This window comes from Macaca thibetana, chromosome 18 (assembly GCF_024542745.1).
Source record: "Macaca thibetana thibetana isolate TM-01 chromosome 18, ASM2454274v1, whole genome shotgun sequence".
NCBI lineage: Eukaryota > Metazoa > Chordata > Mammalia > Primates > Cercopithecidae > Macaca > Macaca thibetana.
The window spans coordinates 53,809,801-53,829,618 of NC_065595.1; the positions used below are offsets into that span (position 1 = coordinate 53,809,801).

The following is a 19,818-nucleotide window of genomic DNA, read 5'->3' on the forward strand; positions in this document are numbered from 1 at the left end:
TCCAGTATACCTGGGGCAATAAAAGTCTTCATCTCCACCTCTCAATTCAATCCAGGACATACAGCATTGATTTCTGACATTAAATTGTATTGAGGGTTTTTTTTACTATTGTTGAATATAGCTATTTCCCATTGTTTATAATGCATATCTCTTTTAGAAAAAAAATAAAAATAAACGTGAAAGAGCTACATAATGTGAGATACCATCTACTCAAAAGTGTTTTAATAAGCAGATTTTGTTGATTTATACATTTCTATTGCCTGAATAGATTCACTGAATCTGCAAAACAATACTGGATTTTAAGGGATTTTAAACTACATTTGCTTAAAGACAAGCAGCATTATTCAACGGCTGCCATTCTGTATGTTGATACAGCTTTTGACCTACAAGAACCTACATACTTGATGATAATAATTCAAAAACTGTCTCTTCACCAGCCTCTACTCAAGTAGGAAAGATTTATTGAAGCTCTGCCTTCTATAAAACCTGCTGTTTGGTACCCATGGAATATGAAATTCTCACAACTGCTAGACCACTCGCTAGTACTGTATATCCATGCAGTTCTGTCCCAGACCCTGCCTTGTATGCCTAGCAACATGTGAAGATTTCAATATCTAAATCCAGTGATTCCAGTTGTATGTATTACTGTCATTATGCGGTCTCACTAAATATTATTAAAAGCAATTATGATGAATATGAAGGACAAAAGATCTACTACCTCTACAAAAACCAAATCAAATGTATTGAAAAGAGACAATAAAGTCAGGTCACCTTAAAAAAAAAAATAGTCTCATCTTAAGATTGACCAAGGCAACGGTAAAAGATTGAGGGAGGAAATCAAATCATTTAAAAACGGGAAGAATAGTAGTCTTGGATTGCTTTGTAAGTTTCTGTAAGTTCTTCCTTCACCTAAGAAACTGAAGCGTCACATGGCCAATGACACTGTATAGGTGTCACTTGTCTGTGAGAGCCAATGAAGAACATTAATCTGAAGAACCAAACTCAAGAACAAGGCCTTTTCCTGCTTCACAAGGTTGATGAATTTGTGTATAATTATGGATTTCTATTTATTTATTTATTTATTTTTTATTGTTTTGAGATGGAGTCTTGCTCTGTAGCCCAGGCTGGAGTGCAGTGGCGCATTCTCAGCTTACTGGAACCTCTGCCTCCCAGGTTCAAGCAATTCTCCTGTCTTAGCCTCCCAAGTAGCTGGGATTACCGGCACCTGCCACCATGCCTGGCTAATTTTTAGTAGACATGAGGTTTCACCATGTTGGCCAGACTGGTTTCGAACTCCTGACCTCAAGTGATCCACCCACCTTGGCCTCCCAAAGTGCTGGGATTACAGGCATGAGCCACAGCACATAAGACTTGTGTAAGCTATTTTTACGCTTCTCTACGTTAACTGACTTTTTTGATTGGGTGATCCACTAAGGGTTTTATTTTGGTCAAAGAAGAATAATTTCATTTTATTACACATGAAATGATATTTTGGGATGATACTGAGGTAGTTTCTCCTTTTCTATTGTCAGGGCTATCTTTACTTTGAAAGATACAGAAAGACTGTGTATATCCTTGCTTGTGATCTTCCCAATCAGTCGCATCTGTTTCTAGGTCAGATGGCATACAAGTTCCTCCCCTGCTAAGAGTTACTATTTTTGTGCCTCCCCCAAAAGATAAATAAAAATAAGATTGAATATGGTCTTTTAATCTTGGAGTCATAAAAGAAATGTTGAGTGGCAGGGGCTCAAATCACTCCCAGATGAGACATCACAACTTGACAAGTGATAGAGCATGTGGCTTTGCATGTGTGAGGTTTCCTCCTGGAAAACAATAATGGCAAACCACAGACAGGATCAGGAACACTCATTATTGCTTGGGTGTAATTCATTATACCTTAGATTCTGGAAAACAAAACATAGCAACATGCTTCACTCTTGTCATGCAGAGAAGCTGTGACTATTTCTCTGTAGATAATCAGAGCCTGGACAATGGTCCTGAGATTGTCTAGGTACCACTATGAAAAATGCCTCAACCACAGATGGATTTCTAAGTAGCCAGACCTAATGGGCCACCTTTAATGATTAACAGAGCCAAATCTTGTTATTTTATACTTAAGGTTACTGGAGCAGATAAACCACATATGATCTGATCAGTGTACTCATTAAAGAAAGTTGGTGCATTTGCTCTAATATATGTCCCTGTGTCAGATATATGTGCCAATGACACATTAGATAAATTTCTGTTAAGTAGATAATCATTGATTAATTAACCTAATTAATTTCATAAATTAAATTTTCCCATAACGATAATAAAAATTTTTATGATGTGGTTTGATATACAGAGAATAGAAAATATCCAGGTTAAACCATGTCTATACAAATACTTCCTAAATTGTGGATACTATAATACAACCTTACTTTTTCTTGCCTCTATCTCAGGATGCTTTCCTTTTTTATATACCTATCATCCCTCTGGTGATATTTAATTAGCAATAATTACTTCAATCATTTATTTTAACTTTACCATCTTGGTCAAACTACTTTCTTTCTAAATTCTAACAAAGATCCACCATGAAAGGTGAGCCACCTTGAAATCACACCATTGTGATGAAAATTGCCAGGATCACCATAGCTTACTGCCACAAGGCACAGTCATCTGTGTCTTAGCAGACTTCTAAGAGGAAATCTTAGAATGCATTGTACTAGAGTTCACTTTTGAGAGCTGGTAACCACCTGGGACTCCATTAATCCTGATTTACGAAAAAAGAGATATCAGAGAAAAAAGCATATTGTCCCCTTCCTTATTTTTATTTTAAACTCAGAATTTCCTTGACAAAATGTAATTCCAATGCAAGCATTCTAAATGGGAAGTTTAACTAGTAAATAAAGTTGTGTTCTGAAGGTGGTAGAAAGAAGATAGGAAGGAGGGAGGGAGAAAGGAATGGGGGAAGGAAGGGAGGAAGAGATGGGGAGAGAAGAAAAAAGGAAAGGGGTGGAAGAAAAAGAAGGCATGTTTTCTAAAGAAATTATTATTATTATTATTTTGAGGCATGGTCTTCTGCCAGCTAGGCTGGAGTGCAGTTGTGCGACCACAGTTTACTGCAGCCTTGAACTTCTGGGCTCAAGCAATCCCCTGCCTCAGCCTCCCACAGCACTGGGATTATAGGAATGAGTCACCATGCCCAACCACTTTTACATATTATTTTTAAACAAGGAAAAGAGATATGCAGCCACTAATCGAATAGCTAAAGCTTTCTTGATGTGATGACTACATAACACTCTCAGAGAAAAATTCTAAGAGGTGCGGGAGAGTGTAAAATTGTAGGGAGTTGTGAACTATTCCCCATCCACCATCACACTCTATCAACAGAGGATTTTAAAATCTGCATTCAATTGGAGCCTAGGCTGGGGGTACCTCAAAGAGCTGGAAGCATTGATCACCATAGCACAAAATTACAAAGGGTGATCAACAATGTAATATTGATAAAGACATAAATGTTGGATGAGTTTAAATATTGGGTACTATGTCATGCTTTTTTCCCACATACACAGCATCTTCAATTTTAAAAGTCCATAGAATGCAAAGACAAGTGCATATGGATGTTAACTGCAGCAGCACTTAGCCAAAAAAAAAGTGAGTATTACAAAAATGAGCATCGATAGAAAAAAGGTGAAATAAATTGTGATACAGCTGCACAGTGGAATACTATATAGCTATTTCTATATTTAAAAATGATACTAAAGAAAATTATTGTGTATGTGTGCTGCATATGCAAAGAAAAATAGTCAAAGAGATGTATAGAACTATAAGAAATATAGCAACATAGGAAAGAGTTGGAAGGGATATATACCATACTTAACAAGGACTACTTCTGATGGAGAATGGTATCAGAAAGAACAGATGAAGAATACTTTCTACTTCTTATTTACATAATTCAAATTGTGTAGAATCGTATACTTTTTTGTGATAATCTTAGTATTTTTTCTCAAATTTCAAAGATGTTTTATGTTACTATTCCTAGAAACACTCTGGGTATGAACCACAACTTCCACCATTCCAAGTGTTTTTAGAATGGAACTTGAAGAACCTTAGACACAGTAGGGTTCCCTTTATAGAATCAGCAATCCCCAGCAGAAGACACTACAACATTTTGTGGATCCACCCAATCTCTCAGGGTCCCAAAAGAATGAGCAGCCTAAAACAATCCTGGAGTATGTGACCATGTCAGGCTAAAATACCTATCAGGTGCATCTCAGAAGTGAGAGCTACAATATCAAAGTATACTTTTCCTTCCCAATATATCGCATACAGAAGTTTTTAGAAGCTAGTCACAGAATATCTTAGAAAGTTGCATTGCTTATTTAAATTACATTTTGTGGATTTCATGGATACATGAAAACACTCTCAGGATGGTAAAATAAACTGTTCATATTGCATTTAGGAACTTTTTGTCTTGCCCACTCCCCAAAATCATTTGAGAGCAGTGTATGTAGACTGGAAGTGAAAAGACTCAAGAAAGATGGAAAAATAGTACTTTCCAGTGCTCGTCCTCCTGCAGAAACATCAGTTTGAACAATTACTCAGGCACAAAAATACCTTCAGAAGAGCTACGGAAACCAAGTAAGTGATTACAGTATCTGGGTGTAGCACAGAAAAGATGTGTTGAAGAAGGTAGGCCGGGCGTGGTGGCTCACACCTGTAATCCCAACGCTTTGGGAGGTGGAGGCAGGTGGATCACCTGGGATCAGGAATTCGAGACCAGCCTGGCCAACGGGGTGAAACCCTGTCTCTACTGAAAGTACACAAAAAAATTAGCCAGGCATGATGGTGGGTACCTGTAATCCTAGCTACTCAGGAGGCTGAGACAAGAGAATCGCTTGAACCCAGGAGGCAGAGGTTGCAGTGAGCCGAGATCGCGCCATTGCACTCCAGCCTGGGTGACAAGAGCAAGACTCTCTCGAACAAAAAATAAATAAATAAATAAATAAATAGAAAAAAGGAAAGAAGGTAGGAAGGACAGTTCACATTACCTACCCATGACACCCTCCCCCAATCCCAGGCAGCACAGAATAAAGACAGATACCCTTCATATGGAGGAAAGAGACGAGAGTGAGCAGCAGACTTTGCCTCAGACTCCAATGCTAAGCCTGCCCCAGTAAAATCCAGCACTGGGGAGCACCCTATGGCTTTAGACTGCAGGCCAGCCTGCCAGGCTGAGCCTCCAGACTTGCCTAGGCACCAGGCCAGATCTTATAGCCCCAGATTCCAGGCCTGCCTGTGAGACTCAGTCCCCAACTTCCAGACCACACACATGTCTCTGGATGAGCTGACTGGTAAAGGGATTGCCCAGACAAAGCCAATCTGCAAAGATTGGAATAAGTCCCTACTTCTTCAAATGCACAGACACCAATGCATAACCACAAAGATCAAGAACAATCAAGGTAACATGACCTCACCAAAGAAACAAATTAAAGCTTCAGTAACAGACCCTAAAGAAATGGGGACTTACAATCTGCCCAACAAAGAATTCAAAAGAATCGTTTAAAGTAAGTTCAGCAAACTTCAAGAAGATACACAGAAACAATTTTACAAAATCAGAAAAATAATAAATAACCAAAATGAGAAAATTAACAGATTGAAATTATTTTTGAAAACCAAACAGAAATTAAAAGCTGAAAAACACAGTGAATGAAATAAAAAATGCAATTGAGGGCATCAACAGCAGAACCAATAAAACAGAATAAATAATTTGTAAATTAAAAGGCAAGTTATTTGAAAATGTACAGAGAAGAAAAAAGAAAAAAATGAAAAGTAAAAAAGAAAGCTTACAGTATTTATGTATCAGCATCAAAAGAGCAAATATTCAAGTTATAGGAATTAAAGAAAGAGAAGAGAGATAAAGTAGAAAGATAAAGTTTTCAAATCTGGGGAAAGATATAAAACTTTTCAAATCTGGGGAAAGATATAAATATCAAGGAGAAAGAGGATCAACATTCTTCAATCAATCAGATTCAATCCAAACAAAACTACACCAAGACACGTTAAAATCAGATTGTCAAAAATCAGAAACACAGAGAAAATGCTGAAAGCAGCAAGAAAAAAGAATGAAATAATAAATAAAGAAGTTCCAATAAGACTGGCAGTGAACTTCCCAACAGAGACCACATAGGCCAAGAAAGAATGGGACAGTATATTCAAAGTGCTGAAGGAAAAAAAAAAAACTGCCAACCAAGAATATTTACCTGACAAACTGTCCTTCAGAAATGAAGAGATAAAGATTTTCCCAAACAAAAGCTAAGGAGGTACATTGCCACCAAATCTGCCTTATAAGAAATGCTAAAGTGAATTCTTCAAGCTGGAAAAAAAGTGATGCTGACTAGAAACACATAAAAGTATAAAATTCACTGGTAAAAGTACATGGTTGAATTCAGAATACTCTAATACAGTAATGGTAGTGTGTAGGTAACATATCATGATTATGACAGTTAAAAGAAAAAGATTATTTAAAATACTAACATAACAAAAAAAACAAAATAGTAACAGCTACAATTTAAGGATACACAATACAAAAATATGTAAATTATGATATCAAAAACATAAAATTGGGGGTAGGGTGGGATAAAAGTGTAGAATTGTATACGCAATCAAAGTTATGTTGTTATCAGCTTAAAATAGCCTGTTATGAAGTGTTTTATGTAAGCTTCATAGACTACAGACTATAATACAATAACCTTTAGACTAGACTAAATAGACCTAACAAATATATACAGAACATTTCACCCAATAGCAATAGAACACACATTCTTCTTAGGAATACACGAAGTATTCTCCAGAATAGCCATAAAACAAGTCTTAATGAATTGAAGAAGACTGAAATTATATCCACAATGTTACGAAACCAGAAGTCAATAACAGGAAAAGCCTTGAAAAATTCCCAAAAAGATGGACATTAAACAACACTCTCCTTAGCAATAAATGGGCCAAGGATGAAATTTAAAAATATCTTGAGACAAATTAAAATGAACACACAATATAGAAAAACTTATGGGATGCAGCAAAAGTCATTCTAAGAGAGAAGATTATAGCAATAAACACATACATCCAAAAGAAAAATGATCTAAACTAAATAGCCTCATGTTATACCTCAAGGAACTAGAAAAAGAAGAACAAACTAAGCCAAAAGTTAGTAGGAGGAAAATAATAAAGGTCATAGCAAAAATAAATGAAAGAGAGAATAGAGGCAGGCAGGCGGATCACCTGAGGTTGGGAGTTCGAGATCCACCTGGCCAACACAGTGAAACCTAGTCTCTACTAAAAATATAAAACTTAGCTGGGCATGGTGGCATGTGCCTATAATCCCAGCTACTCAGGAGACTGAGGCAGGAGAATCACTTGAACCTGGCAGGTGGAGGTTGCAGTGAGCTGAGGTTGCACCAATTAACTCCAGCCTGGGTGACAGAGTGAGATTCCATCTCAAAAAAAAAAAAAAAAAAAAGAGAGAGAGAGAATTGAAAAGAAGTAGAAAACATCAACAACCCTGAGTTGGTTTTTGAAAAGATAAGCTCAGAAAACATTTAACTAGACTAAGAAAAAAAGACTTAAGTAAAATCAGAAATGAAAAAGACATTACAACTGATAACACTGAAATACAAAAAAATCACAAGAGACTACCATGCACAATTATATGCCAACAAATCAGATAGCCTACAAGAAATAAATTCCTAGACACATAAAACCTATCAAGACTGAATCATGAAGAAGTAGAAAATCTGAATAGACCAGTAAAAAGTAAGGAGACTGACTCAATCTCCTTAATAAAACATTTCCCAACAAAGAAAAGCCCAGGACCTGATGGCTTCAGTATTGAATTTTACCAAACATTTAAAGAACTAATACCAATCCTTAAACTCTTTCAAAAGATTGAAGAGGAGGGAACACCTCCAAACTCATTTTATGAGACCACTATTATTACCCTGATACAAAAGCCAGATAAGTACACTACAAGAAAAGAAAATTACAGGCCAATATCCCTGATGAACATTGACACAAAATCTTCAACAAAATACTAGCAAACCAAATTAAGCAGCACATTAAAAGGATTATTCACAATGATCAAGTGGGACTTATCCCTGAGATGCAAGGACGATTCAACATACACAAATCAATAAATGTGATATACCTCATTAACAGAATGAAAAACCAAAAGCATATGGTCTTCTCAATAAATGCAGAAAAATCACTTGACAAAGTTCAACATCCGTTCACGATAAAAACAAACTTTCAGAAAAAAGGTATAAAAAATGTAGGCATTTATCAAAAAAATACATACAATGGCCAAAAAGTATATGAAAAAGTCTCAACATTAATCATCAGGGAAATGCAAATTAAAACCACAATGAGATACCACCTCACACCTGTTAGAATAGCTATCACCAAAAAGATAAAGGATAACAAGTGTTGAAGAGGATGTGGAGAAAACAGAGTCCTTGTGCGTTGTTGGTAGGAGGAATGTAAATTAGTACAGCCATTATGGAAAACAGTATGGAGGTTACTCAAAACCTTAATAATAGAACGACAACATGATCCGACAATCCCACTACTGGGTACATACCTAAAGGAAATGGAATCAGTATGTTGAAAAGATACTGGCACTCTGATGTTCATTGCAGCATTATTCCCAAGAGCCAAGATATAGAATCAACCTAAGTGTTCATCAACAGATGAATGGATAAAGAAAATGTAGTATATACATCATAAAATACTATTCAGTCTTAAAAAATAATAAAATGCTGACATTTGGTATAGCTTGGATGAACCTGGGCATTATGTTAAGTGCAATTAGCAAGGAACAGAAGATAAATACCGTATGATCTCATTGATACATGAAATCTAAAAAAGTCAAACTAATAGAACAGAGAGTAGAATGGTGGTTGCCAGGAATTTGGGGTAGGGGTCAGGGCTGGGGAGATGTTTGTCAAAGGATACAAAATTTCAGCTGGGAGGAAATAAGTTCAAGAGATCTATTGAATGACATGGTAATTATAGTTAATAACGATTTATTATACTCTTGAAAATCACTAAGAAAGTCAATTGTAAGTGTTCTTACCACAAAAAATAACAATGTGAGGTAATGTGTATGTTAATTAGCTCAATTTAGCTACTCCACAATGTATACATATTTCAAAATTTAGGTTGTACATAATAAACATATACAATTTTTGTCAATTAAAAAAACATTTTTGAAAATAGAAAAAGAAAAGTCGTATATATAGCTATGTAATGGAGAATAAATTCTTCAATGAAGACACCATTTGGAAATAAAGAGAGCCTGAGAATATGCTCTTAATAAAAGCTTCTTATTGTTATTGTTTTTTGATTTTCTGCTAAATAAGGTAACTTTCATAATAGCCCTGCAATAGAATAAGTATGAGTACAGTAAGTGTTATTATGTGTCATATTTATCAATAGCGATGCATGTTGTCTCAGAAACATATACCTTTTTTCATAAACTAACTTTGGTGTAATTTCTACATTATCAAAAGTCAACATAGAATTAATTTTCTCTACCTACAGTACTCCACTTATTCATTCGAAAACTGTCATGACTGCTTACCTCCAATATTCCAGGAACTCTGACATGTGGAAATTCTTTGTAAAGTGGAAAGTACTACTCAAATATCAATGCTTGTTTTTCAGTCTGAGCAGCCATTTTTGTGTCTGCTGTCTCCTTAGAGCAGCTATTGACTGCTCTCCAGAAAAAAAGAGAATCTGATAGGTCTCACAGAGGTGACAGATAAATTTCAGCCACTTCCACCTTTTATAAGAGAATCACATAATATTCTCCATTGTACCCACAATAAAGGCAACAGGACTCATGTAGGTGACCTAACAGGGAAGGGAATGTTGGTTAGGCAGCACCACCTAATGGCTGCTGGACAGAACCTGTATCCTCTACCTTGAGAACATGGGCTGCTTTATCACTTTTTTGTAGATGGGTTTTAGATACAGGTAGACTAGGCATTACACTATTAATTTTTACCAAGGTCAAAAGAGGTACATGACCTCGAGCACCTCCTTAAATGCTGGTAGAAATGTGACTGGACAATGTCAGGCATATCAGAATTACTGCCACTTAGCCTACTCAAAGCTAATAGATTCAGGACACCAAGACTAATACGATGGCATCTTGCTTTCTATTAAAGGCACTTCTTTTAATTTCTGCTACAGACAAAGAAAGAGGAAATAAAAGCTACTTAGAATAAACCCTGCTATAACTTAGCATATGTCTGGAAAAGAACTTCAGGGAAAATTCAAGTTGAGATTCACTTCCCAACAATTAATTTCCATGATCATAATAATTGAGATGAGGACTGATGTTATCCCCTAACCCTACTCCGCACCTCCCTCTTCTCATTGTTAACACATCGACGTAGAAAAACGCTTTCTTCAGCTCTTTCTAGTCTAACCATAAGTTATTATCACCCAGAAACAGTAATGCATACTTGTGTGCCAAAAAGGACAAAGGACTGCTTTTTATTGGAGTAATCCATAAATTCCAACTTCATTACTTCCACATTTCTTTTCTGAAAACAAAAGGGATGATTTAATCAGATAAACACACCTAACTTTACTCCTCTCCCATCCCTCTCACAGCTGCTGAATCTAGTCTTTGTCTTCAAGGCTTTCATTTCCTTGATCTTTACATTATCGCTGAATCCTCTACTACTTTTTTCCATTTTCTCAGTCATACTTTCAATAGGATCGTGGTTTTCCAGGACCCATTTACCCACCTTCATACCTTCCCTTCTAATTTTTAATCTCTCATTCTTCGAGTCAGTCATTTTGCTTTTGAGACCCATTTTGAATACAGAGCATTACTGAGGGGGAAGTTCACATAACTGAGTAGATGGGATCTGCAGCATGTCCATGCCATCTAATTCCACTTGTCTCTGTCCACTGAGCCGTCTCCATCAATCATGTATACTGATCCCTGTTGAGATTCTCTTTATAGCTCTTTGAAAACTTCTACCCTTTACAAGTCCTCACCAAACTACCGCCATATTACCTGGTTCTTTCTTCACTGAGATGCTAGATGACTTCAATTTGAACTCTTTAATTATTCTTTCTTAAACTTCCAATCTCCCTGCTTCTCATGGTGTTCCCCCTTTTAATCACATTCAACCAGAAGTGTCCGCCGAGGCTAACCTTTCCCCTCAGGGTTTTATCTCACTCTTTCCCTCCTCGGGTACTTAATAACAACTGCCTCTCCTCACATCTTCCACCTCTCCGTCCCCCGGGCACCTTCCTTCCTTGGTTTAAAAATACAACTCTTGGCCAGGCGCCTTGGCTCACGCCTGTAGTCCTTGGGAGGCCAAGGCAGAAGGATCACGAGGTTAGGAGTTTGAGACCAGCTTGACCAACATGGTGAAACCCTGTCTCTACTGAAAAAAAGAAAAAATAGCACGGTGTGGTGGCACGTGCCTGTAATCCTAGCTACTGAGGAGACTGAGGCAGGAGAATCACTTGAACCTGGGATCTGGAGGTTGCAGTGAGCCGAGATTGTGCCACTGCACTCCAGCCTGGGCGGCAGAGTGAGACTCCGTCTCCAAATAAAATAAAAGTAAATAAATAATAAAAATACAACTCTTCCCTCAAACCTGTTTTCTCATCAAGATGAAGTTCCATCCCGCTCCTCTTCTTTGTTGAGCTTCTGGAAAGGATAGCTGTAACTCACTGTCACCACATCCTTCCACCTCTTTAGCCTTCTTACCACTGACTATCAGGTTTTTCAATGGCTTTTGGCTTCTCTAAGGCACCAGTATCCTCCTGATTACGAAATCCAAGACCTATGCTTGGATTTTCCCTTCTGTCTCTCCTCAGTATCCAGTCCTGTTACCATCTTCTTCATGAAACCCCCTTCTACATTGGCTTTCAGGAACACATTGTTCTCCTACCACCCCAATTATTCCTCCCACTTCCTCTACTTCCTTTGCCTTGAAATTACCTCCAAGGTAACCATGTTCCCAGCACATGGGATACACAGGGATCAATGCAAATAAAACTCCCTGTCCCAGTTTTATTTGTAGAAGCTAACATTCTAGGGGGAGACAGAAAATAACACAGTAATTAGACAAATCATTTAGCATGTTAGAAGGTGAATCAAGTATAATTCTCTCTCTTTCAGATGAGAAAATGGACGCCTAAAGGGAATGAATCATTTGCATGAGTACATGTAATCAGTATCAGGATTACTCCAATCCAGCGCCCTGACTCCCAACACCGTGCTACACAACATCTCCAATGCCCAAGAAAAGACCTCTGGAAAAGAACTTCCCTCGTAGAAAAGGATTCTGTCCAGCAGAGCCTGACTTTTCTCCTACACTTTCCTTAGTGCATATTCCCTCTTTAGGACCCTGACACCACGAAGCCTAGTCTCGATAGTCTGTTACTCTCCACATAAAATTCCAACCCAAAATAGAAAAGAATCACCTAAAGTTGGCTTTGTTTTCCTTCACTCACATAAGAAAGACAGAGGGAAATTTTGAAAAATGTCAACACCTAAGGAAAAATGTAACTTAAAAATATGAAGAAAATACACAAATTATACAAAAAAAAGAGGCATAAATATGGTTAATCTTATGAAGTACAGGTTTCTGATTTAGGCATAAATACCTAAATGACTCAAGCAACTCACCCATTCCATCCTTCCCCCTGCTTTTGGAAAATGTCTATAAATAAGTTCCCCAAGACTTTTGTGTTGTCTACTTCAAAACTGGAACACACAGCAGAAGGCAGGCTGAACTCCCATTGTAAGCCCATGATCTGGTCCTTGCAGATACAGGTTGTTACCTCCGCCTCCTATGAAACAGTTCTCATTATGCTTCCACTCCTTCACCCAGTCCCCAATAAACTAACGGTCCTACCAAATAAAGTCTACCAAGTAGAAGTTCTCAATAGAATGACAACTAGGTAAGGATCCATAAAAGTTAGTTTAGTTCAATTAAGCAAACAATTATTCAGCTCCTGTTACATGCCAGGCCCTGATACAGAGTAGTCATTTAATCAATATTGGTTGAATGAATAAATGAATAAATGAATAATTAAATAAATGCCTTGTTGTGTGCTAAGGCTACACAGGCGAATGAGACGTATCCCAGCTCTCAAGGAGCAAGTTGACCTCTCAATCTGAACATGTATACACTCAAACTTCAGCATATTCAAAAACTAGCTATTCATCTTTTTTTCTCTCTTTTGAGACAAGGCTGGAGTACTGTTGTGCTCCTGGCTCACTGCAGCCTCCACCTTCCTGGGCTCAGGTGATCCTCCCATCTCAGCTTCCTGAGTAGCTGGGACTAGAGGCATGCACCACTAATTTTTGAATTTTCTTTTTTTTTTTTTAAGAGGTTTACATCATGTTGCCCAGGCTGGTCTTGAACTCCTGGGCTCAAGCCATACTCCCACCTTGACCTCCCAAAGTGCTGGGACTAGAAGCATGAACCACTACGCATGGCCTTCATCTTCTTATTAAAAGTAAACTTTGTTCTCCTTTCTTACTTTGCTTATGTTCCCAATCTCATTTAACCTCAGAGTCATTCATACTTCCCTCTCCATGGGCCCCTACATCTTCCAAGTCCATGGCCTTATTTTCCTTCCCATGATCACTTTCCTAGGTCATGATTTATGAGCTTTCATCTGAATAATTTGCTGTACCTTCCTGACTGGACACTCCAGCTCGTCTGTCCTGTCCTCCACCCTCACCCATGCCACCTACTCTCCACCTTGCCCCCAGAATTATCTTTCTAAAACCTAACAATCTCAACAACTTTCCTGTTCAAAAACAATAACTGACTTTTCATCATCCTCTACTGTGGTAGTCACGCCATCCATGATCAAACAGCAGCCTCCATCTCCAATCTTACTTAAACCATACTTCCTTGTCTTACCTGACATCCACATACCCTTAGCCCAAACTCATTGGATTATTATCTGCCCTAGAGCAGGTTCTACTCCCTCCAGCTTCTGTGCATACATCTGGGCCATCCCTTCCCCCTGAAATGCCGTGACTATGGGCCATGCCCATTATGGTTCTATACCTCCTCCAAGGCCTGACTCTAATTCCTTCTACTCCAAGGCATATTCCTAATTGGAACGTCCTCTCTCTCCTTTATTTCTCTTAACGAAATCCATTCATAATTTCATTATGGCATGTTTCACAGTCTTTCTCATGTTAGAATCACTATCTGCCTCTGTGAGATTTTGAGCCCCAGGAGATCTTGGACTTTATCTAATTCATCCATGTAATCCCCACAGTGCTCATTCCAGTTGTGGCTGAATTGGCTGGGTAGTAAAATATTTTGTCTATAACTGAACTGAGCATACATAGAATGATGCTAATGAGAAGTGACTGAGATTTAAACCTGATTTTAAATAGAAGAAAATAAACAGTTTGCTTTGCATGAAGAGGGGTTAGTACCCTGGTCATGAACTCTCTCAATCTCATCAGTCTTCCAGGAAATACATAGTCCTCCAGGAAACCCCTATAATTTTTTTTTGCAAATGCAAAGCCAGATTCACAGGGGAGACTGGTGAGTTTCATGAACTCCAGCTTAATTCTTCACTACTACGTACACAACTCAAAGCACAGGCCCTGCAGACAATAAGAGCAACACTTAAAGACAACCCTAGTAAAGGACAAACTTGGTGGAAAATAATACAAAAACATACTTTTAACTTGTCCAATGCCAGTTCCTGAGCCATGCCAAAACATTACCTCTTGAAGATGAGAAGGCATTGGAAGAAGGGGTAAAAAGAAGGGAATTGAGACTTTAAGGGTATTGAGACAAAGAGGAGGACCCACGACCATCTGCTGGACCCCACCCAGGGATTTTCCATGTTCTGCAACCTAATATTTGCTTCCTGGACACCGAAATGGCCCTTCACATCCTCTTGATTTGACCAACAATTTCTGCATCCCATCTCTGGTCACACACTAATGGTTAGCTGCCACTTTCTTGGATAACTACATGGGGTGTGGCATCCCCGTCAGATCCCTGACTCTGTTAATCATATCTTTGATGGCAATAGAAAGATTTATGGTCCTGATCCCATATTCCTAAATCACCTCCAGCTGGTCAGTCGACTGGTGAAAGAGACTCGAAAAGATGAATCTAGAGAAAAGATTGCCATGAACAATATGTACTTGCCTGATGCGTTCCCTCTATGCCAAACTCTACATTAACCCACCAAGGTGGCTTCCGCCACAGGATATGGGAAGATCTGAATATGCAGGGCCATTTCTCCACAAAAGAAACAGGACAAAAATGGACAATAATTCCTACTTGCTGGATACCCTGACATTGACATCCCCTCATTCCTTGAATTTACAGTCAGTAGTAAACTTGCACGATCGAAATTAATCCTAACATAACCTCCTCATTGAAACTCCTAATGCTGTCAGGTTCTTTTATCTCACCCTTCCCCTAATGCACATCTCCGATCGGGTCCCACATGAATAATTTCACTGTACCATTACTGATACCAGCATTCGAATGATTTAACAAAAAACATGGCAATTTTTTCTTAACCAGAATCTAGCTGATCAAAATTCTGATTAAACTTTGGCATAAAAAATAATTTTTTGAAGAAAAATTTAAAGGACAATGAAAACGAATAGATATTCAAGTTTTTAGAAAATAAACTTCTAGAGACTGTCCAGGATCAATCCATATTTAGCCCAATTTCCTGCAACTTCTCCATGTAAAATATTGTACAATGAGAATTTATAGTCTGACTGGCAACCCTCAGGCACTGTAAAATTCTTAATCATCAAAAATGCAATTATGCTCACTATACTGTAATTACTAAGGAAAGAAAGTGCACTCATACATTTTACAAAGATTTTCTAAAGAGAGGAAATGGTAGGTGGTGGGGGGAGAGTTTCTAATTAACTTTCAATTAATCAGAAATTCAAGTATAACCAGAAAACTCCACTTCTTAAACATTCCATGAGTACTTGCTATGCACCAAGCACTCAATTACTATAAATTGGTAAAGTGCAAAAAAAAAGGCCATTTCCTAATTGATAGATGGAACCCCTTTCTGGAAATTCAATTTAACAGATGATTCCACTCTGGGTTTGTACATCAAGGGAGGTCATATGTAAGTACCCAAAGCTTTGAAATTTTTAAACATTTTAGACATCTAAATCCAAATGAGATAGCAAGAATAGTTTTCAAGTTTTATCTTCTGAAATCATGAAGGGTTTCTGTTTGCCACAGGTATGTTTTAACGGTAATGCAGCATTTCAGTAGAGACAAACTATTTATGCTGCAAGTGACACACACACACACACACACACACACACACACACCCCTCCTCAACTCGGACTAAATTAATAAGGGATATTTGCTGAATTTTAGCTGAAAAGGCTGGAGGAAGATGCGGTGAGTTTGGATCCAGCGACTGGAAAGATATTGCCCAGGGCTAAGTTCCACCTCTCTCTATGTGGCTGACTTGCTCCTAAAGCTGCCTTACTCCAGAGCTCACATTCTCAGGCTTCTTCAGGCAGAGGAAGGGAGGAGTCTCTTCCTACAGCATTTGGAAGAAGTGCTACATTATCCTTACCCAGAAACCCCAGCAAATATTTCCTTAGGTCTCTACAGTCCTGATTTGTTACAGATCCTTCACTGAGCCACTCACAGGGCCAGAGCAGATAGGATGGTCCTGACAGTGGCCAGTCAGGGGCCACTGTGGAACCAGGGTAGGTTCAATCTTTCCCAATCCTACAGGGCTGAGAAGGAAGGAAGGTAGCTTCCCCAAAGGAAACTTGGAGTACTTTTAAGAAGGAGAAAGGGAGAGTGATGGCTAAAATATAAATACATGAATGTCTAACTAGACCACTAAATACAAAGCAAACTCTGAGGGCTTTACTCTTACTTGCCAGCCTTGGCATCAGGTCAATCATAATTTTCATATCAGAAATTTTTTTTAACATGTTTATTTCATGGAACTTTCCAGAGTGAGGGGTGAGAGGGTAGAGATAGCAACCTAAAGCTGCCCTCATTGTTTCAGCATTCTAGTATACTGGGGCAAAACATCAGAGACCCTTGGCATGAAATCTCAATGACCTCTTTGGAAAAAATGGACACTAGTGGTCAGTCCCCGGAATATATAGATCAAATTTTTCTAATAATACTAATAGCTGACATTGGTTATATGCTTGCTATGAGCCAGGCACTGTCAGCCCATTACACGCATTAACTCATCTAATCCTCAGAGCAACCTCGGAAGTTGATCCTGTGATTGCCCTCGTATTACATATGAGAAAATTGAGGCAGAGAGAAGTTACCTTATCCAAGGCCACACTCCTAGGAAGCGGAAAGGCCAATACTGGAACCCAAGCTGTACAGCTAGAGGAAGACCAGGTCAGGATTCAAGAGTCCAAGGCTTTATTCTGGAGTATAACTTGACTGTTGGTGGAAAGGAACATTTCTGGATTTGATCATTGGTGCTGCTACTTAAATCTTCCTCAGTCCAGCTTCAGGGGAATGCATTCCAAGTTCCTAGAGTGGGAGAACTATAAAATACTAAAAGTCCAAGGTCAGCCTCTTGCTGGGAGCCCAGCGAGAGTATCTTTTGCCATAGGAGTGATGGGCTCAACAAAATATTAATAACAGCAGGAGAGGCAGGGCCAGCGTGGGCAGCACAGGTGTCTCTTCTTTGGGTGAGAAATCAGAGCGAATAGTGCCAGGTAAAATAAAAAGAAACTGTAATGGCCTCCAAGGAGAAGAGCCTGTACTGCCAAAAACTGTCAGGAGTAGGATGGGGAATTCAGGGACTTTGCCCTTAGATTCTGCTGGGTGGAGGACCTGGAACCAAAGACTATTATTGCCACCCTTATGATTGTAAACTGCACTTTGCAATTTGTCCCTCTAGCCAGTGTGACCTGAGAAAGTAAAGGTTACATATTATGGGACATAATTAAACGAAAAGTATTGCATTAGCAGATGCTGAGAGTCCTAGCAATTACCATGATTTCAATTTTTAGCTGTTGTTTTCTACTTTTTGCCCAAACATTAGAAGACAAGGATGGAATTCTAGAATCGCATTTGTTACAAAACACACCAACCCACTACACTAATTCTCCTGACCCACTGGAAATGGAGTGAATACAAAAGATAGAGTCTTCAGTCCAAACCCAATGCAGGTTCTGACACGCACGTGGTGATGAAAATCCTACAGCTTAAAGAACTAAAGCAGCAGGGGCCAGCCAGCTCAGACACCACAGGAGGGCAAAGAGAAGCTGAATGAGCAGTCCATGCAGCTGAAGACCAAATGCTGAAACAGTGTCAAAGGTGCATTAAAATGCCTGCTGCTGGCTTCCATGCACATTGTCTCCTGCAAGCTTAAATGACTGAAAGAAAGGTCAAGGAAAGGGACCACGCATTTCTGCCTTGGTGTCCAGGCTCGCTTCCACCCAGCCTAAGTGACAGCTGGCTGCAGTGTGCCTGCCACCTAATGGTGACACCAGTTGCTTTTTTATTTAAGTGGCTGATTGCACTTTTCAAAACATCTAGATTACTCTCCTCACGCTAATTTCAGTGAAATGATAAGAGTATAAATTGCTTTGTTACAGTTCCAAACAGTAGCCCTGCTTGAATTTTTTATGGCTGTAATGAAGATCCTGAGTATGCTTTTAAATATTAAAATTCAGATTAAATATCAACTAGATGTAATGACAGCTTAAAAAACGTTATCAGTACATTGCTATGCTTCATGAATATAAAACCCGAAAAAAGCTGGGCTTCATTTACTATGCTCCTTCCAACCCAGGAATTTCAGGCTAAATTTCCTGACACCTTCATTTTCTCCCTGAATCCTATGTTTTTAGCTGTTAAGTGGGGGTGCAGCAAAGAGCTGTAGAATCAAACATTAAAGTTAATAATCCTTCTTTAAGAAACACATTTTCTGCACCATCATTTTCTCTGGCCACTTATTTCTTCTCTGCATTTTATGCACACGTCTTATCAAGATGTGTTATTTGAAGGCTGTGCCCCCAAGAACGCTCTCTGTACCCCGATCTTACATCACAGGGGTGAATTGTTAAGGAATTTACACCACATTTAGAATCCAGGTAAAATTACCAGAAAAAAATAAAGGGCTAAAAACCCAATACCATACTTCATCAGAAAAGTAATGGAAAGTGAGTCTTTCTGAAGCATTAAAAAAAAAAAAAAGAAAAGTGTTGTTCTGATGGGACAGGAGAAGCAGTCTGCTGGTAGTCTGTGGTTCTGCAGCTCCACCCCTTGGCAGGTGTTGAAAGTAAATTATTTCTGCATGAGCCATCCTGGATTTTTTTTTACATTAGATGTGTATGTGTGTGTAAAAATTTTGGTTTGGGGGATATTTTAATCTGCTTGACTGTAGTGATCATTTCACTTTGTATATGTATATCAAAACATCATGTTGTACATCTTAGATATATACAATAAAAATATATTAAAAATAAATTTTTAAAATATTAAGTTTGAGGACATGGAGGATGACCAAGAGGGTGACAGAGCTGGTTTTGGCAAAGAATCATTGAAGCAAAACTGTGAAAGGAGACATAATGATATTTGCTTTCTGTTATAGGATTATCTATGTAATTGCTTTAATAGCAATTGTAATGGCATTAAATTCGGTGCCTGAAAGTGGTGAGATGATGAGATTGAAGGACATAAAACCAAGCAATTTAACCATAAGTTGGCATTTTATCCTTTCACTTTCAACTCTCCCTTGCCACACTGGTAAAGGCTAAATGCTCAGATCAGTGCC

The 19,818-nt window shown here is 38.4% G+C and overlaps 2 protein-coding genes across 2 annotated transcripts in view; both read left to right on the forward strand.

The window, feature by feature from the left end:
- The window catches only part of AQP4 (aquaporin 4), a 51,772-nt gene extending 39,480 nt beyond the window's left edge, over positions 1-12,292 (forward strand). Inside the window, exon 6 of the mRNA XM_050767148.1 lies at positions 12,188-12,292. Within this exon, the coding sequence (XP_050623105.1) occupies positions 12,188-12,229 (42 nt within the window). The 3' untranslated portion in view covers positions 12,230-12,292. The remainder of the gene's footprint in view (positions 1-12,187) is intronic.
- The window catches only part of KCTD1 (potassium channel tetramerization domain containing 1), a 622,936-nt gene that overhangs the window by 257,363 nt on the left and 345,755 nt on the right, over positions 1-19,818 (forward strand). The gene's annotated exons all lie outside the window — the stretch shown is intronic.